The sequence below is a fragment of the Lynx rufus genome, unplaced genomic scaffold, assembly GCF_022079265.1.
Source record: "Lynx rufus isolate CCGP_SWC_20201006 ecotype Redwood Valley unplaced genomic scaffold, mLynRuf1.p SCAF_15, whole genome shotgun sequence".
In the NCBI taxonomy this organism is placed as follows: Eukaryota; Metazoa; Chordata; class Mammalia; order Carnivora; family Felidae; genus Lynx; species Lynx rufus.
The window spans coordinates 918299-941716 of NW_025814829.1; the positions used below are offsets into that span (position 1 = coordinate 918299).

The following is a 23418-nucleotide window of genomic DNA, read 5'->3' on the forward strand; positions in this document are numbered from 1 at the left end:
CTCACTTTGAAAAGCACCCTGTAGAGGCTCTTCCCAACCTTGAGGAGGAGAGGGGCGGGGGAGGGGGTGGCGAGGGGTGGAGAGGTGGGCCTGGTGTTGCTAAGCAACCGTTAGCCACAGGGAACTGGGACGGGGCCCCTGGGAAGGAGAGCAGGCGGACCAGGCGACCTCAGACTTGACAGAAGGCCGTGGCCAGTGTCGGTTTATTGACATCTCTCCGGAGGCGGAAACAGGCTCCGTCGCCTCTTCACCGAGGCGTCCGCTCACCATCCCGCGGGCCTACTTGAAGGCCTGGCAGCTGCCGGAGGAGAGCCTGTCCCCCGGCCGCGCCTTCTCCTTGCCCCAGAGGGTCTTGAGCTTGCGGTAGTACACCTTGCAGCTGAAGCCCTCCCGGAAGCCCCCCTTGATGTGGCTCTTGAGGGAGTGCAGCGTGGGGTACATGCGGCAGCAGGCTGCGCACTTGTAGCCGCTCTGCTGGGCGGGGTGCCACCTGGCGGCCTTCAGGATGTCCTGGGTCGTGATGCCGTCCGTGGAGGCCAGGCCGTGCCCGAATTTCTTGGCGGCCTCCCGGGGGCAGGCGTCCTCCTGGGAGGAAGAGGACGAGCAGATGCTCTCAGCCGGGTCCTCGGGCAGGCAGCCGTCCCCCCTGCCCTTGTCCCGCTGCACCTCTGGGAAGCTGTAGGCCTCCAGGTGGCTCTCTTGGTCCGTGCAGACGAAGTAGCTGTAAGGGGAGAACCAGGGCCGGTAGACAGTGCAGCCCCGCCGGGGCTCCCTGGTCTGGGGGTCCCCCAAAAGGCAGTCTGCAGAGGAAGACAGGGGTGGGTGTGAGCGGGAGGCCCGGAGCGGCCAGAGGCCACGGGACAAGCAGACAGGCAGGAAGGCCGGGCCTGGGGTCGGGTGGCCTCTGTCCCACCTTGACTGCAGTTGTTGTTGTATTTTTAAAGTGTATTTATTTTTGAGAGTGAGCAGGGTAAAGGCAGAGGTGGGGGGGGGGGTGGGTGTGGAGAGAGAATCCCAAGCAGGTTCTGTACTGTTAGCAGGGAGCCCGATGCGGGGCTCAAACTCAAGAAAATGAGATTATGACCTGAGCCAAAACCAAGAGTTGGGCACTTAACCGGCTGAGCCACCCAGGCGCCCCCCCCCCCCGACTGCTGTTCTGAGAGCAGGTGGCACCCGGGGTGGGGGGTGGGGGGTGGGGGGTAGCCGTTGAAGGCATTCCTTCCTGCCGCTCGCGTCTCCACGAGTGGCAGCTTGATCTCTGGGCAGTGGAGAGTGCCTTCGTTCACTAAGCCTTGACATTTGTCAGGTGCCTCCCTCCCTGCACACAGCTTTCCTCTGCCTCCGAGGAGATGGGCAGGGGGCTCAGCCAACAGCCAGACGTCTGGCTTCCTGCAATCTGTTTCCCACCACCCATGGTTGTGGCCATTTTTCTGGCCTCAACACCTGTCTTCCCGTAACAACCCGAGCAGGCCGAGGCCCCTGTGCCACCCCCGCGTGAGAGGCAGGCGAGGAGAAGTGGGGCCCCTCCAGGCCTGTGGGGTGTCCGCTCCAGGAAGGACGAGGCAGGAGACCACAGGGGAAAAGGCGCCCTCCAGCAGTCCTTGCCCCTCCAGCCTCTCCTGTGTGCCCGCCGGGGCGGAGAAGGCCTCACCTGGAGAGAGAACCGTGTTCTGCACCCCATGCCGGAGAGCGCTGCCGAAGTACTGGGGTGACAGGGCCTGAGCTGGGCTGGACGCCTCCGTGAGTAACGCGGTCTTTGCGATGTCTGGGTTACAGAAGAAACACTCTGGTGAGCTGACGTGGAAGTCCTCGTCTTGGTGACCCCCCTCCCCGACATACCTAGAGGCTCCACCTTGCGACCCTATGACCTCGCAAAGCCAAAGAGAAACCATGCCCTCTTTTGTACCCAGATAGGCAGAACTGTTCTGGGTGGCATCCCGGGGAATTCCAAATGGGGCATTTTTGTTGATCTGGGGAAGATTCTCCCCAAAGGAGAATTTGAGATGCAGACCGATGGGCAGCTTTCTGCCTGGCCCGCCTTTCTGCTGACCTTCCTGCCGCTCGCTCTGTGTGCATGTGTGTGCGTGTGTGTGTGCGTCTGTCTGCCTGCCTGCCTGTGTGTCTGTCTGTCTTCATTCTGCAGTCCAGCCTCTGGGCTCGCTCCAGGATCCAAGGGAGGGAGTCTAGTCATGGACCCCATATCCCGCATGGGTTACATGGTCCCTTTGATGATGAGAAGCCAGTGTCTCCGAACGAAACCTCTCTCACCCATAGGCAGGGAGCGCTTGGGTGGCCCCTGGGTGGCTGCTAGCGCTTGATAAAAAGCCAGCCTGCTTCAAATCCCAGAGTGGTATCTGTGCTCTGTTTGAGAAACCAACGTTTACGGGTCCTCTGCCCAGGCATATGGATACTGAGGAGACCCAGCTCCTCCGTAGAGCAGCCCCCTCAAGCTTTAATGTGCACGCTTCTCCGGGGATCACCCGGAGGTCTTGTTAAACACACAGGCTCTGCCTCAGCAGTCCTGGGGGCGGCCTGAAATTCTGCATTTCTAAGAAGTGCCCAGGTGATGCCCACGTGGACGCCCCACAGACCGCACTGTGAGTAGTGAGTCCTCAGAGGCCCATGTTTATTCCATGATGTCCTCAGTGACCCTGCCTCTTAGGTTCCTACTGATGGATTGGAGAGTCTTCTCCAGCTTGTCAAAACAGGCCTGAACCTGGCACATACCCTACACAGACTGTCACCTGAGATTCTAGAAGAAAAAGAATTTTTTGAGAACAAATGTTTCCCCATCCTTCCCTTGCCGGAAATGAATAAACAGCAGGGACTACTTACCATGAATGCAGCATTTTGAAAAATTATTTTCTCCCCGTGTGTAATTTGCCTGTCTCACTAAATCGTAGCCCTGTAACATGATCTGGTAGAGGACTCAATTAAAAGCTTCTGAAAAACCACATTTTTGTGGCCCTAATGGCGCCTGAGTTTACCTGGCAAGCTGGTGGCATGTGAGGACATAATGTCAGGAAACGCGCTCAGGGCAGAGGAAGAGATTCGAGGTCCAGAAATGCTGAGGAGTGAGAAGTTCTCCATGTTGTGACTACCGTAGGGTATGGAGATTATGCACCTGTTCCCAAGAGGCTGTTTGGGTTGTCCAGACGGTAAACATTCTGAGCGCCGTTGACATCACAAGGTCACCTGATTCCACTCCCCAGCTAGGGTATCCCTTTCAAAGATGGATAGCATCTATCACGTTCTGTAAAGATTGCTTTTGACTTGTCATTCCTCGTTGGTTGGCCTGGATTGAGGATACCTGGGGCGGGGGGTGGGGGAGGGGAGAAGGAAGCATATGGCAGAAATGTGATGGTGATGTAATCTGTTGACAGCCCCCCCCCCCGACTTTGATCTTTGGTGTCATTTTTGTGTCATTGCTGTCACCCCCCCCCCCCCCAGCTCTGGGGACCTCTGTCCTCTCCGGATAACCTTCTTGCTTTCCTTCACCTGCCTAACCTCTGCCATCAGATGTTTTTGTTGTTTCTGTTTTTTAGTTTGGTGTGTGATTTTTACATTTTCCTTGGAAATCGTTTCAAAGTTAGAAAAAACTGCAAAAATAAAATTAGTATGAAGAGCACCGATACATTCTGTATCCAGATTTGCCTGTTGTTAACATTTTACTGCATTTGCTTTGTCAATTCCACCCCCCCACCCCCGCCCCGGCCCCCAGCATGCTTTGTTTTCTGAACTATTTGAAGGTAAGTTACAAGCGTCCTGTGCCTTTGTGTCGAAATACTTCAGTGTGTCCGTCCCAAGAACAGGGACCAGATAATGCTTTAAATGGTTGGTGCTATTTTCAGCAAATGGGTGGCTTAACACCATTATAAGCCTTTTTCCTGGTGACACTGAACTCCAGAGTAACAAGGTTGCCTCTGTGTCCCTGCTACCCTCTCCTGTGACAACCTAGCGCTGGAGGGAAGTGGGGGAAGGGTGAAAGGTGAGAATGCTCCAAGCTAATCGTCACAACAGGTGCAGACTAGGTACATCGGTGTATTGGATCTAAATGTGTGTGCTTGTGCAGCGTGGAAAGATCTGGTCTGGTCTGTGAGCAGCGGCAGCCTCCCCTTGCAGCGTGCAGAGCAAGCGGGCTTGTGAGTAAGCGTCTGTGTAGGAGAGCCCGGAGTTGTCGTCTTGCTGGTGTTCCTCCGGAGCGCTGAAACCTTGTGGGACAGTGTGGAGAAGCTGATTTCCTTGCCCGAGCACCTCGGAGCCCGGTTGGAAAGCTTAGAATGAGTTGGAATGTCACTGACGCCCTGGCCTTTGGCAGCTTTGAGGGTATCGGCGATTTGATTTGGCCCTCGTGGTGCAGAGAAAAATCACGGGGTCCTGGGAGTCAGTGTGGGTGAGTCCTTATCCCCGCTCTGCCGTTCGCTCCCTGTGCGGTGTTAGGCACGCCTCCCGGCCACCGTGTTTTCCTGTTTTGTTAACTTAGACAGTTGGAATGGATGGACATCTTCCTGGTCGAAAACCTGGCGATTTATGTGTGGAGGTGGGACAGCATAGTAATGAGCGATGCACGTAGGGGTCCAGAAGACTTTGAACTTCCTCCTCCTGCCGTGGGTCATTGAATTCTTCCCACTGCCAGCTGGGAACTTCCGACAGACTTCCTGAAAAGGGGGCTCAAAATATTGGGGTGCCCATGGGAGACTGTGTCAGTGCTTGTTTGTAGAGTTTTTTAAAACAGGACTCTTTTGGTTTGGTTATTGAAAAGGTCATGGGAACCTGGTCGCCCAGGGTTGGTTGTAATCCTGACAGCAGGGCCTCTGTCGTGCACGCTATACCCTCTTGGTATGTTGTTGCTGGTGGCCCCCAGGCAGGAGGTGACACTCCCAAAGTGGTCGGTCACTACATAAAATGTGTCTCTCTCTTGTTTGTTTCCCACCTGCTTTCCGAGCCCCTTTCTCGGACAGGTAAGATACCGTCTTTCTTACAGATGACCCACGTCACAGGTGTCTCCCTCTGCTTGGATGTGTGCATGTTGGGGGTGCTGTTGGGCGGGCCACCGGGTCGGGATCCTATCACCTTTCAACCATCTCCATTAGGTTCTGAACCACCAAGCCTCTGGTCCAAAGGGAGGGACAGAGCGTGGGGGTCATCGGTGCCATCAGCAGGAAGGGGGCTCATTGCACGTCCTTCAGGTCTGGAAATGCAGGAAGCCCCCAGCCAGAATCCCACCTCAGACAGAAGGGCGGTTGCTCCCGGACTGACCTCGAGAGAGGGTCTTGAGTGGCTTTTGTAAATGGAAAAAGGCCCAGGAGCAGTTTCTCTACAATGTCTGCCCATAATGTGGTCGGTTTTTTAAGTATTCGTATAAAAAGCCAGTTCAATGAAACCAACTTCTTAAATGCCGACTCATGCCAGGTTCCATGCTGAGCATTGTAGAAAATAAAAGTCAAGATGTTCCATCCCCTCCAAGAGCTGACCGTTTTATCATAGAGACAAGGTGTGTTGGCCAGAAAGACTTAGAGCATTGTAAAGAGACCAAATGATGGGTTATCTTTAAACTTCTTAAGAATTCAGTACATGCATCCTAAAAGGTAGAGAGCAGGAAGTGTAGAAAATCCACAACGGTGCCTAATCTAGAAGCTATTTATGTTTTATTAGAATGTGTTTTGAAAATAAGAGGAGCTCACCGTTTACAAGTCACTTTGACAGGTGTTTTTGGTACTTACACATTCAGAAATGAGCATGTCTGCACTAAAAGTTCACTTTAAACCAAGAAGGAAACCACCACGGAAACATCTGAGCCAGGAAGTGGTGAGGGAACAGGATCTCCTTCCCCTGCGAACCTCTCTTGAACATTTGCCCTGGTTTCGTGGTGGCCCAAATACGTTCTAGTTTGGGGGAAAAGAGTCAAATGCTTTCATTTCCAAGGGCTACTCTGAGTTCACAGATGTTATGATCAAAGAAAAATTAGGAGGGTGCGGGATGTGATAGGCAAGTTATGCGAAAGCAGGTGACATGGCAGGATAACGCCTTTAGGAGGAGAGTCAGGAGCTGATAACCCCCTTGTGGGTCCGGCTGGAGCTCTTGCTAGTGTGACGTGTCTACACCTGGAGACCAGGCGGCCTGAACCTGTCAGCTCTGTGCCCCGGCCCCCAGGGTTGTCCCCACCCAGCTCTTCACGGCCCCCGGAGTGGTGCTTTCCCTGTGTGTGCGGTAGATACGCACACTGGGGGGATTCATCCACCCCTCGTCCCCCGCTTCCTGTGCCGCCCAAAGACCTTTACAATAGGGCTTCCCTAGGTAGTTACAGAAGGGATACGGCTGCTGAAAGCACAGTAAAGAGACCTGCATCCCCTGTCCCAGGACTCCGCAGTGCAGGGCAGAGAGAACTACTTTATGCCCAGTTCAGCAGAAGACAAAGCATCCCCCCGACCTCAGTTACTCTTGGGAAGGCTCTGCATGCATAGGCCTTTAGAGGTGTTGATGAAGATTGGAGTCTGTGATCAAGTATAACCTCTCCTTCCCCAAGATTGACAGAATATATGGAGCAGTTGGTAAGGACAGAAACCTCACGCGTGATTCCAAGGCCCCCCGGGGTGCATCTGGAGCTCCCTTGAGGATTGAGCTGGATCTCCAGGTCGGGGAGGAGTCCCTGTTGCCAGTGTGTAGACCATGTGGCTTACAGCCCTGAGCTCCGTTCCTTGGAGTTATGATCTCGGCCTCCATAAGTCTCCAGCTGCAAAATGGGTTTAGCAGTTCAACTCAGGATACTCATTGAGCACCTACTGTATACCAGACCAGGCTAGCCGTTCAGGACACGGAAGTGAATGAGACATGGCCTTCACCCTCCAGATGTTCACAACCCGGTGGGTTTGAGTTAATCTTTCGAACCAAAGATCCCGGAGAGAAGGGCCTTCTGTGAGGTGTGTTCCACGATCCCAGGCAGAGCGAGGTGGTGGAAAGGGAGAGAAAACCTGAGCTCTGGTGCCACCCCACCAGTAATCGGCCCCGTGACCTCGGGCCTGCCAGGTACTTATCACTGGGAGCCCCACCTTGCTCGTGTATAAATAGAATTCCTGCCACCACCCCTCCAGGTTGTCGTGAGGGTGTTGGTCAGGTTCCCCTGGCTCCCTTGGCCCCGAGTTCGTACGCATTTGGTGTGAGCCCGGCCGGAGTCCCCACGGCGCATCTGAGCAGCTGCCCATTGTCCCCGGTGCCTCCTCAGGAGTAAGGAGGCCCGTTTCCCACCGTGAAAATGGGCCACGCAGGTGGCTTCCACTTTGAGCCTGACCTCCAGCGTCTGTCCCCATGCTTATGTCTGTCCCCATGCTTGTGTCCCCTCAGCTTGTGTTCACAGCAACATACAAATACCGTAGTTCATTACTTCCATCATTTCTTCTTCAGAGGGCTCGGTGACCCCAAGGTAAGGGGTCAAGCCGTGGGTCAAGGAGGCAGGTTTCACGGGATGAGTTACCTTTAGGTTCTAAGTTTATGGCTGGAGCTTGCCCCTCGTTAACTGGGCGGGGCAGAACTAGAGTGGCTAGTTCTAGCGATGGATGGACTTTCCCATCAAGAAAACCGGATCGGGAGGCTCAAGAGTGTGCCGGCTCTTTTGAATGTTCCCAAAGCCTCGGGAAGGGACAGCTGTGGGCGTGGGATCAGGGAACGCAGCAGAGTGACGTGGCCCAGAGCCCCGCGTGCCTCCGCTCACCGTTCCCATCTTCCCCTCTGTTTGCAGTGGACCACAGCATGTTCGAGAACTTGAATGCGGCCCTTCCTCCAAAGCTGCAGCCCAGCTGCTCCCTCCCCCACCTGTCCAGGCTGACGGCCCCCGGCTCTGCCGCCCCGGGGTCTGCGGAGCCTGGGGGGCCGGGGCTCCGGGTGGGTGGCAGCCAGCACCTCAAGAACCTGGGCAGAGCCGTGGGGGCCAAAGTTAACGACTTCCTGCGGAGAAAAGAGCCCTCGAGCCTGGACGGTGCGGGCGCCATGGAGATCAACAGGCCGGCGGGGGCGCGGCTGGACGGCGGGGCCGTGGAGGCTGACAGGTGAGCGCAGGAGGCTTGCTCGCAGAGCTCCAGGCCGAACCCGTGTCTCCAGGGGACATGAGGTTGTCACGCGGGGAATGGCCGGGGCGATGCTCCTGCTTGCTGACTGCCACCCCACCGCAGCTAAGGCGTCCTGAGTGCCCATCGCGTGTCAGCAGACGCCCGGCTACATGCTTCCCCGTCCCTTGCAGCGACTTTGCGAGGTAGATCCCATTGTTACCACTTTGCACGTAACTGAGGTGGGGGGGGGGGGTGGGTAGCGTGAGGAGTTTAAGGTTACCAAGTTAGTGATGGGCAGAGTGGAATTCGAACCCAGGCGTTGCCTGCAGCTGCCCAGGTGGATTCTAACACCCAGCCACACCTTCGAGCCCCGGCCCCGGCCGATGGTGGTGGAGGAAAGTGGGCGTCTGTGGGACCCATTGGGGCCGGCGAGGGAGAAGCCGGCTGTGGTGGGCCTCCTGTTCTCATGCCCACACGTCCCTTCTAGGCCTTGCTTTATTTATTTTTTTTTAATGTCTATTTTTGAGAGACGGAGGGCACGCAGGGGAGGGGTAGAGGGAGAGGGAGACACAGAATCTGAAGCAGGCTCCAGGCTCTGAGCTGTCAGCACAGAGCCCGACGCGGGGCTCGAACCCACGAACTGTGAGATCGTGACCTGAGCCAAAGCTGGACGCTTAACCGACTGAGCCCTCTAGGCTCCCCCCAGGCCTTGTTTTAAACACCTGCTGTGCTCCTGAGCCGGCGGGTCCTTCGTAGGGCTCATCACACGGGCTCTGACATGACTCGGTTCACCTGTGGTCCCAGCGGCACTGCTCTGCTGCTGTGAGCACTGAGCGGGGGTGTGACGGGCGCAAGGCCAGCTCTGTCGGCTGCCACAACCCACACGCCACACCGGGGACGGGGCCCGAGCAGGGAGGCGTGTGCCGGGTGGGGGAGCCACTGGGCAGCTGGGGGGCTTGGGGGGCACATGCGCTTGTCGCCTCAACCCCACAGGTCAGCCCTGCAGGACGCGTTCCCTCGTCTGGACCCCCCGCCTCCCATTACCAGGAAGCGAACCCCTCGTGCCCTGAAGACCACGCAGGACATGCTGATCTCGCCGCAGCCAGTCCTGAGCAGCCTGGAGTACGGGACAGAGCTGCCTCCCGGGCAGCCCCGGGAACCCCTTCCCGCCGCCCAGCCCGACGTTCCCGCGGAAACGGCAGAGAGGGGCGAGGCTCTGCCCAACGGAGAGGTCTCCCTGTCAGTGCCCGACCTGATCCACCAGAACAGCCAGGACGAACCCAAACCGAAGATAACTGAGTGCAGAAGGGCCTCCTCCCCTGGCCTCCTCGAGAGGAACGGCCTCAAGCGCAGCCTGAGCCCCGTCCGCCTGGCCCAGCCGCCGGAGGACAGTGGCCCCCCGCCTCGGGCACGGACCTCCAGCCTTGACAATGAGGGCCCGCACCCAGACCTGCTGTCCTTTGAGTAGGGCCCCTTCTCCCTGCCGGGCACCCCCTTCCCCTCTGCCGTCTCCGTCCCTGGTGCCCCCTGGCCCTTGCCCCCGCTCCGCGTGCCCTTTGCCCCCTTGTGCAGAGATCAGAGCGCCGATCCGGGGCCAGGCTCCCTGAGTCACCCTAGTTAGAGCCTCTGTCTGCCGAATGCTAAAGGGCTGGGCTGTGGCTCCCGAGCCTCATTTTCTAGAAGCTCCCCCCTCCGGGGCCGGCTGCCACACTGGGGGGGGCATCGCTGTTCCCAGGCAGCCCGGACTTCCCACCGGCCTGCAGGGCCACCAGCCCGGGATGAAGGGTCTTGCAGGAATGGTCTCTGCCTGCCCCCCACATGCCACCTGTGCCCACCCCCCACCCCCCACTCTTCTCCCTTCAGACCCTGGTTCGTTTCTTCTGCCTCTGGTTGGGGCATCGGGCCGAATGGAGAATTGATGGGTTGGGCTGACGACGGGCCCAGACCTGGAAAGCCACACACCCTGCTCCTCCTGGTCCCAAGACCGTGTGTTGTCCCCTCGCCTCTACCCTTTGGGGGCCTGAGACCTGGGCGCAGCCTTGTCGCCGAGGGTTCTCAGGGCATTTTCCACCTGCCCTGCTGGGGGACACACCAGGCCCCCCGGGGCCGACCACTGAGAAGACGCTGGGGAAAGCCATGCGACCAGCCGCTGGCGGGCTCCGTGCGCAGAAGGAAAGGCCAGGGCCCCCCTTGCTGTGTGTGAGGACAGGGCAAGGCGGGCCCCCGAGGAAGCAGAGGAAGCGGCTGAGCAGATTAGCACCTTGCTTTGGGGGGAGGGCCCAGGAACTTGGCCTCCAGGGAGCCGGCCCCAGGAGAACCCAGAGCAGAAGTCACAGAGAAGACAGGGTGAGGACAGAGAAGGCTTTGAGGGAGCGCCCACAGCCTGAAATGATGTGGCTCTGGGGTCTGGGCGTGGTGAGTGAGAGAGCCAGAGTGACCAGGGAGACTGGGAACGAGGCACAAAGCCACCTTCCACTGAGCAGGAGGCGCTGTGTTCTGCTAAGTTGCCCGGGTCTCCCTGGAGAGGCCTCCGCCCTGCCTTTCCCTGCCCCGATGCCGCACGGTCCTCTCGCTCCCTGCCTTTGGGATCTATGTCAGGGACTCACCCGGTTCATCCTGCCCTCCTGGCTTCACCCACTTTTATGTTCCTCTGTCCCACCAGGAGCCCCTGTCAGCGGGGCGGGGCGGGTGATCCCAGCCCCGGGGGCCTTTGCAGCGAGAAGATTTGTTGAACAGGGTGGCCGGCTCCCCGGGCGAAGGCTGGTGCAGCGGGGCCTGACAGACTGTCGGCCTGTCTTCCCCCTAGGGTTCCTGCCGCCTCCCCTCTTCTGTCCATCGTTCAGCTGCCCCCTCGCCGCCCCCCACAGTGCTCACCTCCCATCACCCAGCTCCTCCTGCCCACCCCCCCAGGAGAAACATCCAAGCTAACTCCTGTAGACTTGGAAGCCTGGGGGCGGCGGGGGGGGGGATGCCAGGAAGCTGGTTGCCCTTCCTGCGTCCTTCTGCAGCGGCTGCGACCTTGCCACAGCTTTCCCACCCCGTCTTCCATTGCTCTGGAAAGCAAGGCTTCGCTGCGTTTTCACAGCGGAGCCTCGTGTCCCCCACGAGGGTCTGCACGTGTCGGGCACCCTACGGGCCGTGGTGCAGTGGGCAGTGACTGGAGGTCTAGGTCCTGGCTCAACGCCAAGAACATCACGACGATGTGCTAACCTGACCCCGAGGCTCAAAAGTTCTCGGGACCACGTTTGGAGGCCTGTGAGTTTTCCCAGAATGGCTTGGAGTTTTGCACGAGACACAGAGCAGGAGGGGGTGAGGGCAGAGAGCCGAAACACATTTGCTGGGAGTTCACACAGCTCCACGAGAGCCTCCGTACGGGAAGCTCGGTTTGCTTCTCTGGTGGGGAACTTGGCAGGCCCTTGTGCTCTGGGGCTCCTCCTCCAGAGATCGGGGTGGCCCCAGCCAGGTGATGGGGGCAGCCGTGTGTGCAGAGGTTGCAGGCCCGGGCTGGCTTAAGCACCTTGCTCTGCACACCACACCCGGCCACTGCTGAGGTCCTGGCCCTCAGATTCAGGGTTAGCACGGGAACCCTACCAGCTTGTCCCGGTGCCACGGCCAGGATGACCCCAGAGTTCTCCGGACTCGTGTCTGCTACCAAACGAGGCTCGGATCTTCGGCCTCTCTGTGATCTCTACCCTGGCCATTGTCCTCCAGCCGAGGCGATGCTGCCACCTGGGGGAGGGGGGTCGAGCCTGAAATCCCGTCCTAGGTGCTACAGACGCTACCCGGTGCTAGGGGCTAAGTGTCACCCGGGACAGCAGCAGGGGCAACTTCCAATCCTGCTGAGGGCCTGGGCGAAGACCAGTTCTCCATCCAAAGCCCCATTTGGCTTCCCATGTCTGTCTCAACAACCTGACCTTCCTGTGATCACAGCATGGCAACCGGCACCCCCCCCCCAACACACACACACCCAGCTTCTCTGGGAGCTTCTCTGGGAGCTTGGCCCTTGGGTGGCCCAGTTACGCAAAGGCAGGATACCAAGAGTGAAGGACCATCTTCTATGTCTGCATAAGGAAGTTGGGGGCACGGAATCTTTTCTCTCCCCGATACTCCCCCAACCCCACTGTACCCCCCTAGTCAACACGTAGCTTTCCCCTGATAAATCACAGGTGAGCTTCCAGAACCTGGCAGGTGGGTGGCACATCCCCCCGCACAGAGAGAAACGTGTCTGTTCTGTGTGTGGATGGTCTGAAGACAGACACACACGGGATCCATCGACTTTGAAAGAGCAAAGAGGTCGGCCCCAGTCTGGGAGAGGAAGAAGATTACAGATCTATTCTGAGTATTTTCTAGATATTTTATATTTATATTTTTAGTAGTTTTCCGGTAGAAGGAAACTGCGGAATAAAATGATTGGCTTCGGTTTTGCTGGTTTTGTTTGGTTTCTCCAGACTGATGGGAAGTGGTTGGTCTTCTCGAGGCTCGCTTGTTGGGTGGAGAGCGTTGGCATTTAGGGTTATGAGCCTGCCCTGGGGAGGCGAGGTTGGGGGGGGGCGGTTGCTGCTGGCCGACCTCCCACCTGGGGCCCTCGGGGGCCGTCATGTGCTCCCCTAACTGGCTGGCTGCTAAGCGTCCCCCTTCCCACCTGACCTGTGGCTGTTTCAGGGGCTTCAACATGACATGCGTGGGCAAGCCCCCTCCTCCCCAGGAGGCGATGCGAGTGGACCCCTGGATTGTCCTCCAGGCAAGGACTTGACCGGGGGTCTATGGCCCTCTCCCACCGAGGAGGGGACACCGAGGCCTGCACACACACAGACCTTCAGAGGGACCAGATCTGCGGTCAGGTTCTCAGAGTCACCGTCAGCAGATGTCAGTCAACTACCCGGAGCTGCGGACGGAGGTACTTCCCACATTGGGGCGAGCTTGGCTCTGGCTTGCTTAGAGAACGTGGCTTGGAGCGGCGCTGGCCGGAAGCCTTGCTCCCCCAAGGCCGGTGTCGGGCCCAGGGACCCAGAGGACTCTCACAGCTGAGAACCCACCAGGCCTCTAACCACTTTAAAAGGGAGGAAGCGAGAACAGACGGGAGGGGGGAGAAAAAGGCCTTCAGTCTGTTCACAGCAACCAGACACGTTTTTAAAGGGGGGGAAGGTCGGCGCCTTCCCGCCCAGCTCTGTCCTTTGCCCCCACGACCAGGCCCAGTGGTTGGATTCGACAGCACGCGGGGTCCCAGGCTCCACATCAGAAATGTCTGGGGCAGGAGGCTCCAGCCTTTTCCATCTCGAATTCCACTCCGTGCCTCGAGATGTGTGAAAAGACGGTGCTCTCGGGTTGCCTGCTCGCTCTGCACTGTCCTGGGGAGGCAGGAGAAACGCAAAAACCAACCCAGTCCGTTCTACGCCTGGGGGAAAAAAGCAAAAAAAATGAAATAAATAAAGGCTCTGAAAATACTTACAATAGCAACCTTTTCTTCAAGTGGAAGCTCCAATGACTATTCTCAAGCAACTTTTCCCATTGGATGGCTCCGGGGTTGGCCTCCTCGGGCATTCAGGTGTGAAATGTGCCGTTGATACGCCTTTCTTTTCCGCTATTATGCGGGGGTAGTTATTTTTGGCAAAGATCAACTAGGAAAAAGGGTAGCATAAAATTTTCTGGAAGCTTTTAAGTGTAAAAATGGATGTGCACAGGTCACTCCTAAGGCTGTTCTCTGAGCTGAGCTGATTGATGGCCTAGAGAGTGCCTGTACTCAGACAACGTAACCAAGCCCCCCTGCATGAGCTGAGAGCCGTCTGGTGACACAGTGGTGACATGGTGGGAGAGGGGTGCCTGGTTTTCTCTCTCCGTGTTGGCAGTGGGTGAGGACGCCATGGGCCTGTCCCTCCTAACAGGCTACATTAGCAGGATATCAAAATACAACAGAAGCACCAAATGGGGGAGGGGGTGGGTCGCGGGAGGCAATTAACTTCACCTGGAAGTGTTTCTCCTCCGAGCTTGATCTTGCAATAATTGCTGAAGAAAACGAACAAATCAGAGGCCATTCAGAACCCGCTTCATTCCTGAAGTCCGTGCACGTGCTGGCGGGGGAACCCCAGTTGGTATTCAGAATTAATGGAATTAGCTAATCGAGGACTGTGCCTCAGATGCTGCTCCGAACTCCGAGAACTCCTTCTCGTTCAGTTTGCTCCCAGGCTTTGGCATCCCTTTCAAGTCCGTGAGTCCTGGGAGTGTTCTAGAACTCTCTGTGCTTTGACTCCCTGTCTCTACCACTGCAGAGGGTCCCAGCCCGGCCAGCGGCTGCTGATGACTCAGCAATGGTTTATCTTTGAGCTCTTGGCCCTCAGGGTCCCCTGGGCTTCGCTCAACAAGCAGCATTTGGGATGCCCCATGCGGAGCCCCCACGGCGGCCCCCCTGCGAGTGGGAACACATAATTAAGTCTGCACAAAGAAATACAGCCTGGTAGATGAATCCCGCCTCCCCCTGACCGTGTCCTAAGTGCAGATGGCATTTCATGTCTTTTCTCTCTCCCAAGGAAATCCACTCTGGAAACTTTAAGTTCAGTGAAAGCATCTCTGAGTACTTTACCCCCCCAGCCCGCTCCCCCTCCCTGCTGCCGTTTGCACTGGGGCACCCCGTGAAAGCCCACAGTCCCCACCACTGACTTCCTGCTAATGAGAAAATTCCTCCGCGTTGGTATCTAGGGCTCGTCCCTCCTCAGAGACAAATCCTCTTTGTGTCCAGCTTATCTCCAGCTGCTGCCATGATAAATGGTCCAACTCAAGGGAGCCAGGAGTAGGCCTGTCCCACGGAGCGAACCCCTTGGTTGTAGGCTGCACAGACAGGGAGGCGAGCTCAAGATGTTTAAAGACCAACCCCAGGCTGCTTGCTCTCTCGTGGAAGGCGCCTGAGGAACCGGGCCGTTAGAGTAGGAAACTGCCAGCATTTTCTCCTTGCGATAGGCCAGAAAGGAAAACAAAACAAAAAGCAACCTCCCAACAAATTGCAACTTGTTTTGTTTTTTGTTTTTTGTGGTTTTTTTTGCTTTTACTCTTTAAAACTTCTAGAAGCTCTCAGTGCCGTTTGCTACCTTCTTCCTTAAAGCACCCGCCACGATTACCACCTTATGCTTTCTGGGTTCCTGTTTATTGCGTAACTCCTGTTGGTCTGGCGTGTATGCCCCCCCCCTTCGTGGGCTAAGTCATGGCAACTTAAAAGATGTTCTCTGGGGCCGCCTGGGTGGCTCAGTCAGTGAAGCATCTGACTTCAGCTCAGGTCATGATCTCGTGGTTTGTTGGTTCGAGCCCCATGTCAGGCTCTCTGCTGACAGCTGGGAGCCTGGAGCCTGCTTCAGATTCTGTGTGTCTCTCTCTGCCCCTCCCCTGCTCATGCGCTGTCTCTCAAAAAATGAATAAACATTTAAAAGAAAATGTTCCCTGTGGTTCCCTGCGAGGGTTCAGGTTGGTCCAGACCACCGTGAGGCCCGTGAAGGAGCAGCCTGGCCTTTTGAGATGGAGGGAAGTGAACGCCATCGTTCCCGTGACTGGCATGCAGCTTCAGCCAGAGCTTGAGCTCCCTCCACATCCTGAGCCCCCAGCGGACCCACCGGTTGCTGGATAGGAAAGCTCGGGACGAGTCTGGACTACCCACCTTGGACTAGCTTCCCAGCATCCTCCAGGTGATCTGGTAAATTCTGTTTCAGTCTTCCTTGCTCCATTCTAAGTGCTGGGTCCTCTGTGTCAAGAACTGTCAGATAGATGGTCTTTGCAGCAGACCTGGTGAATTTTCTCTAAACCGGGCCGAGGTCTGCCGTTTTCCAGGAGCTGGGGCTTCCGGCCAGGGCGTGTAGGCCGCCTGGGAAGTGATCCCACGTGTGAGAAAAGCCGGAGGTTGAGGCTGCGGTTTGCAGCCGCCAGCCCCATCTCTCGCCAACACCTTGCTCATCACCCCGCAGTGATGTGCGTGCTGGACACTGTGGCCGGGGTCTGAGGCAGGGTCGCGAGATCACCCCCAGCCCGGCCCCCCTTGCCAGCTGCCTCTCCGGCTACTGCCGCCGCGCTCCATACCCCAGTCCCCAAACTTCTCAGGATCGCTTCCATGACTTGTTTGTTCAGGGCTGTCTGTCTGCCTGCCTTTCTCTTTCCTCTGACTTGGCCAGGCTGTCTTTTCACGTTTCGGCTCAGGCATCCCTTCCCCCCCGGGAGTCCTTCCCGCTCGCCACCCCCCAGCCGCCTCTGCACCACCCGTGGCATCCATGCACCCGTCATCCGGGCACTTGTCCAGTGACGTGGAACGGAGCTCCCGCCCGGTGTCCCGCGGGTCCCTGAGCTCGAGGGCGGGGGCCACGCCATGTTCACCTCTAACGCCTCAGTCCGCAGCCCGGCCCCTGGCTCATCTCAGGAGCTCGATAGAGATGTGCTGTGAGCTGAAGTCAAAGAACTTCTCGCTTATTTCGGGAAATTTTATACGTCTGTCACACACACACAATCAAGTGCTGAATTGCATGGAACGGACTAGACCAGGCTTTCTCTGAGGCCTGGCCTAGACCAACGCCACGGCTTTCAGCCCCTTCCTCGGGGCCCCCTACCCGCACGCAGTCTCTGCACCTGACCACCGACTTCAGAGGATCGAGGGAGGGCCACTCTCAAAGTGGAGGATGATTAATGGGCCAGTGTGTGGGCCATTTGTCTCCAGCCGGAGCCTCCATTAATTCAGTTCCCTGGACAGGTGCCACCTTGTCACAGAGGCAGCAGAAGCCAGCACTGCGTCCTGCCTGATGTAAGAAGGGTCACACTTCGATGCCAGGCGCCTGCCCGGCTCCCGCGGCCGCTTCTCCAACCGCTGCATCCCATTCCAGTTCTCAATACTTCTGCTTGACCACTGCGGGCTTTGCTACTGGAGCTGTATTATTACGTTTCTGAAGTTCCCGCGCATTCCAGGAATTGTGCTCATCAGTTGGCATCCATTGTCTCATGTGTGTCTCTCAAGAACCCGCTGGGAAGTCCAACGAAGCCCATCCCTCGGACACAGAGCCTCTTACTGCGTTCAGAGAGATTCACACACATGATCTCGTGAATCCTCACGTCTTGTGGCGTCGCTATTTCAGCCCCATCTCACAGATGGGTAAACTGAGGTTAGGGGCGGAGACAAAGCAGAGCCTGAGACTGACGGCAGAGAATGGGCAGCACAGGACCCGGAGGCCTGGGTCTCTAGACCCGAGGAGCAGGCATCTTCCTCACCACATGGCTCTTCTCTGTTTCCATCACACCAGCGTGGTAAAAACTCTCGGGAAATGGTCATGGCCCAGAAATGTCTTTTTGACTTGGACCTTTTCCAGGGGCGAATGCATTTTCCTTAAACACTGAATGTTTGTGTAGGATAGGAATTTAGAGACCCATTCACCAACCCCCCTCATTGCGCAGAAGAGGAAAGAGCAAAGACTCTACTGTTTCAAGGTTCACCTATGCTGGCGTGATCTCTGATTCCCCACAAGACCCTATGCAGTGAGAATGATCCCTCCGTTTTCTAGGCGCGGGTGACCGGAGGCTAAGGGAGTTTCAGCCACCTGCCCCAAGTCACTCTGCCCGTGAGCGACAGAGCTGACCGTCCTGCCTCTTGAGAACATTGATTCACGAAGGTTTGGGTATGAATCTGCTCTATGATTTGTAAGGAGTTCAGCTCCAGGCAGGAGTGACAATAGTGTTTCTACTGCGTTTCAAATGCCATCGGGGAACCTGGCTCATACACTAATCCTCTTATCGACACTGGAGATTAAACATCCAAAGGAGAGGTGAGTATTATTCCGAGCAATGTTTCATTATAGCTACGATGGTTCCTCGCGGTGCTTTTTTTTAAAACACACACACACACACACACACACACACACACACACACACACACACACACACTTTGTTTTCTTGGTGATTGTCTGCTCTCTTGTGGCTGACTTTAGCCATTGCAGTTTCTGGTAACTAATTTCTGCAAAGAGCAACTTTTCGTGCTACTGCTAACTATGAGAAAAGCACTATATCCGTTTTAGAGAGGCTTTTCACGTTCCTCAGATCATTTCCTAACACCAACAAATAGAATGCAGGGAAAAAATAGAGGACACTTCTTAACTAAATTCCAGTAGGCGAGAGAAGATAAAGGGGAGGTTATCTTGGGAAAAAAGAATAATTTCCAAAAGTATAGAAAGATGAAGTGGTCGCCTGTGTGGCTTGTCGGGTAAGCATCCGATTCGGCTCAGGTCATGATCTCACAGTTTGTGAGTTCAAGCCTCACGTTGGGCTCTGTGCTGACAGCTCAGAGCCTGGAGCCTGCTTCCGATTCCGTGTCTCCCTGTCTCTGCCCCTCACCTTCTCTCTCTCTCTCTCTCTCTCTCTCTCAAAAATAAAACATTAAAAAAAAACCTTAAGAATAAAATGGCATATGGACTTTCAAACAGGATAAAGGAAAAACTTATATTCAGACACATTACTGTGAAATTTAAGATCATAAAGACAGACCACCTTTAAAGTTTCCAGGAAAAAAAAAAACAATCAGATAATAAAGAGAATCAGATTGACATTAGACATGTCAATAAGAATCCTGGGTACAAAATGATTATGGCTTAAGATTTTTATGTTGTTGAAAGAAAATCACCTTAAGCCTATATTGTATGTTCAGCTCAACTATTGTTTAATTGGACATAAAAGGAAGATGTAGGTATGTGAGGCTGTAAAAGGTTTGCTATTCAAAGACCATCTTTGCAAATACCCTTGGAGGAAATATTCTAGTAAGAAAAGTAATAAACTCCGGAGACTGCTATGAGTTTGGAAATGTATAGGAAGTAAGGATGAGAAATTATAGTTTATTTAAATGATGAAGGACCCAAAAGGAATAGATAATAATTCAAATTTTAGATAACATCCGAAAGCAAGATAAGAGTGATGATGGTAACAGAAGTGAAATGAGAGTATGCTTAATTATAACAATTGATCTATCTTAAATATTGTAGAGAAAAGCAAAAATACATGTCTTTATAAGGTAGGGGTGACTGCCAAAAAATGTCTTTTAAAAAAATAGAGCCTTCAAGGTACACAGGTAAATGTGATCTATTCACTGGAAAGCAGAAGAGAGGCGGGGAGAAAACAAAATGCATAGTAAATGTAAAGGCTAATAAGATTTCTATCTTCGTTCAGGCAGCTATAACAAAACACCGTAGACTGGGTGGTTAAAATTTTTTTTTAATGTTTATTTTTGAGACACACACACACACACACACACACACACACAGCATGAGTGGGGGAGGGGCAGAGAGAGAGGGAGACCCAGAATGGGAAGCAGGCTCCAGGCTCCAAGCTGTCAGCACAGAGCCCGATGCGGAGCCCGAACCCACGAACCGCGAGATGGTGACCTGAGCTGAAGTCGGAGGCTTAACCGACTGAGCCACCCAGGTGCCCCTGGGTTGGGTGGTTTAAACGACAAACATTGCATTAGAATCTATTTCTCACCGTTCCAGAGGATGGGAAGTCCTAAGTCAGGTGTCCCAGATTCGGTATGTGGTGACGGTCACTGCCAGCAGTGCAAACAGCCACCTTCTTACTGTGTCTTCACAAAGCCTTTCTTGGCACTTACACATGGAGAGAGCACTCTGTCGTCTCTTCTCCTAAAAGCCCTAGTCCCATCATGAGAGGGATTAGGGCCACCCTCATGGCCTCCTCTCAACCTAATTACCTCCCAAATGCCCCACCTCTAAACCACATTGGGGATTAGAGAGGCATCTGGGTGGCTCAGTCGGTAGGGCATCCGACTGCGGCTCAGGTCATGATCTCGCGGCCCATGAGTTCGAGCCCCGTGTGGGGCTCTGTGCTGACAGCTCAGAGCCTGGAGCCTGCTTTGGATTCTGTGTCTCCCTCTCTCTCTCACCCTCCCTGCTCATGCTCTATGTCAAAAATAAACATTAAAAAAAAATTTTTTTTTTAATCACTTTGGGGATTAGAGCTTCAACATATGTGGAGACTGAAGGACATAAACATTCGTCTCATAACAATGGCAGAAATAGATTCTAATAGACAAATGGTAATAAATGTAAGTGTATTGATCTTGCCAAACAAAAGGAGACAATCTTGGGGGAAAATTAGATCCAGCAACATTTTGTTTACAGAAGACAGAGTTAACACAAAAGATACGAGAAAACTTGTAAACAAAGGGATGGGAAATTATATACTAGGAAAGTATGAATGAAAAGAAAGCCAGGACAGCAATTTTAATATGAAGCAAAATATAATTAAAGGCAAAAAAAATCCTAAGAGACCAAGAGAAGCACTTCATATAAAAGAAATAGATTGAAGATTATAAAATAATTATTAAAAGATATACACCTAAAAATATAACACTAAAATAGTTAAAACAGGTATGGCAAAACTGGGGGGGGCAATCTGTATACCAACTATTGTAATTAGTTTCTATAAAATATTTGTTTGGCATGATTCATAATCTTGAATATATGGGATGGGTCACGAGAATGAACTTCAAAATGACAAGGAAAAACAATTCTCAAACAAATGAAATATTCACAGAATGTTCACCACGGAAGCATCAGAAATCAAGTCAAACCATGTTATTGAACTCTTAATGCTTTACAGTTTGGAATCGACACAAAAATAAAAGCTAAAACATATGTGTAAAAACAATAACAAACTACTAAATTGTCCTTGGATTGAAGAGGACATTTTAATAGAAATTAAAACTACTTTGACCTACACAGCAATAAATACTATTCATGTTAAAATTTGTGGGATACTACTAAAATAGTACCATGAGCTAAAATAATGGCCTTATATGTATTTATTACAAAATGTGGAAATAAGCCAGCATACACACACACACACACACACACACACACACACACACACACATACACATAATCAATGGCCAGACTGGGGCATCTGGGTGGCTCAGTTGGTTAAGCATCTGACATCAGCTCAGGTTATGATCTCATGGTTCCTGAGTTTGAGCCCCACGTTGGGCTCTGTGCTGACGGCTTGGAGCCCAAGGCTACTTCAGATTCTCTCTCTCCTTCTGTCCCTCCCCAGCTTGGACTCAGCACGGTCAATGCGAAGATCCATGAGAGGAGGCTCCATCTCAGAAAACAGTGAGATCATGACCTGAGCCAAAATCAAGAGTTGGACGCTTAACCAACTGAGCCACCCAGGCGTTCCTTTAATGCAAAACCCTTAAATGAAGTATTCACTTACCAACTCCAACAGTTTATTGAAAATAATACAGCATGGTCAAGGGAAGCAATGAAAGGATGGGATCATCTCAGCAATTTTATTACAATAATTTACGTCTCATGGAATGAAGACAAAAGGAATGCGACAATTTCGGTAGATGCAGAAATCACTTAACAGATTTCAAAACATTTCTGATGAAAACAGCAAATGTGGTGGCGAAATGGAGAAAGTTTCTAAACTTTCCATGCAATGCTGGGACCCACACAAGAACGACCCCTTCTGTGATTACTGTTTAGCGGATACTCGAGATTTTAGCATGGAAACATGGAAAATAAGTAGATTCACAAGTGTGGAAACAGAACAAAGTGGTGTTATTTACAGCCAACAAAATAATTTACATAGAATTTACAACTTGATTTACAGTAGGATCAACGGGTAAACCAGTAGATCCACACAAGAGAGTAAACATTTTTCCACTGCCATAGGCTGCTAGAAATGTAATAAAACATAAGACAGAATCTGTAACAACTAAAAACAATTAGGAATTAATCTAACAGAATATACAAGACTTCTCTAGTGAAAATTTGTGATTCCATTAAAGAACAAAAAAGACAGGGCACCTGGGTGGCTTGGTTAGTTAAATGTCCAACTTTTTTTTTACCGTTTTATTTATTTTTTAAATTTACATCCAAGTTAGCATACAGTGAAGTGTCCAACTCTTGATCTCAGCTCAGGTCATGATCCCAGGGTCATGAGCTCAAGCCCCACATTGGGCTCTGCGCTGGGCATGAAGCCTACTTAAATTAAAAAAAAAAAAAATGACCTGAGTAAATTGACGTAGCATGTTTATGCATGGGACAGCATTACAAGAATGTCTGTTTTCCCTAATTACAAACTCTTTGCAAATTCACTCTAAATCCCATCAAGATGTTTTGAGCAATGTAACATATTTATCCTTAAATGTATATGGAGGAACCAAGGTCCACAGATAACTCAGTCGGTTTGAAAAATAAAAGGGTGCCTATCCTACCAGACAATAAGATTAGAACATTGGAGCCATTGTGGATAAAGGAGGAACCGTGAATCAGAGGGGACATTAACTATTAAGCAGGTTGAAATGGGAAAACTACTCCAATCTATACGGAGAAATACAAAGTTGGAAATACCTCTTACCATGGACAGAGGTTCACCCTGGATTCATCCTTCATTTGAGAAATATTTATTGAACATCAACTATGTGTGAAGGGCTTTTCTCGTTACTGGGAAAGTGTCAGTGAGGAGTACAAGAGACCTTGCCATCACTGAAACCTTACCCGCAGAGGGTAAAGGTATAAAAGCAAGTGAAAGAAAATGCAGGATAACTTTTTTTCATGATCTCGGAGTAAAGAGCTTATTACAGAAGAATCAAAAGGCACCTGATGGGTTTGACTGCATCATAATTAAACCTGAGCATATCTTAGGATCATACAGTTCAGAGAAACTCTCTTACACTTCCATAAGGGGACTCGTTCAAGCTTGCTCCACAGACCGTTGTGCTGGAACCAACCTAGATGTCTATCTCTAGAGGAAAGGATAAGCTGGTGAGAGCACACTACGGAATACCATGCACCATTTAAGGTGCTGAATTACACTCTGGGGCGCCCAGCTGGCTCAGTCGGTTGAAGGTCGAACTCTTGATTTCAGCGCAGGTCATGATCTCTGGGTTCGTGAATTCGAGCCCTGCATCAGGCTCCAAGCTGACAGTGTGGAGCCTGCTTGGGATTCTCTCTCTCCCTCTCACTCACAAGTGCCCCTCCCCTGCTCACATACACACACTCTCTCTCTCTCTCTCTCTCAAAATAAATAAACTTGAAAAAAAAAGAGACTGAATTACACTCAACAATATAGACTAGAACCAAACATGGTGTTCAGTGAGAAAGGTAATAACATAATTGGAACAATAGAATATTGTGTATGTAAATATAAAGGACCTGTATTCACAACCAATGCTGTACCTTCTACAAGGGTGCATACATGTCAAAGGTATATATCAAATAGTATTAAGCAACTTCCCATGGGGAAGGGTATGATCATTGGAATGCGGGGCAAAGAGGACAACAATGAAATAAAACAGAAGAAAGGTCTTACATGGATTAATGGTGATAATGAGTTAAGAATTAAGGGATGTGAT

The 23418-nt window shown here is 52.9% G+C and overlaps 2 protein-coding genes across 2 annotated transcripts in view; one reads left to right on the forward strand and one right to left on the reverse strand.

The window, feature by feature from the left end:
* The window catches only part of LOC124509910 (carboxyl-terminal PDZ ligand of neuronal nitric oxide synthase protein), a 286360-nt gene extending 273978 nt beyond the window's left edge, over nucleotides 1-12382 (forward strand). Inside the window, exons 11-12 of the mRNA XM_047076502.1 lie at nucleotides 7736-8042; nucleotides 9036-12382. Coding sequence (XP_046932458.1) covers nucleotides 7736-8042; nucleotides 9036-9510 — 782 coding nt within the window. The 3' untranslated portion in view covers nucleotides 9511-12382. The remainder of the gene's footprint in view (nucleotides 1-7735; nucleotides 8043-9035) is intronic.
* SPATA46 (spermatogenesis associated 46) lies at nucleotides 280-3090 on the reverse strand. Its single transcript, XM_047076504.1, has 3 exons — nucleotides 2988-3090; nucleotides 1652-1765; nucleotides 280-800 (listed from the first exon to the last, which is right to left on the reverse strand). Exons 1-3 carry the CDS (start codon nucleotides 3088-3090, stop codon nucleotides 280-282), a joined length of 738 nt encoding a protein of 245 aa, XP_046932460.1.
* Nucleotides 12383-23418: the final 11036 nt, after the last annotated feature.

Coding starts and splice junctions, on each gene's coding strand:
- SPATA46 (XM_047076504.1), bottom strand. CDS start 3,090: ATGGAGAACTTCTCACTCCTCAGCATTTCTGGACCTCGAATCTCTTCC. Junction 1,766..2,987: donor ACATGCCACCAGCTTGCCAG/GTAAACTCAGGC, acceptor TCTGTAACCCAG/ACATCGCAAAGACCGCGTTA. Junction 801..1,651: donor GAACACGGTTCTCTCTCCAG/GTGAGGCCTTCT, acceptor CTTCCTCTGCAG/ACTGCCTTTTGGGGGACCCC.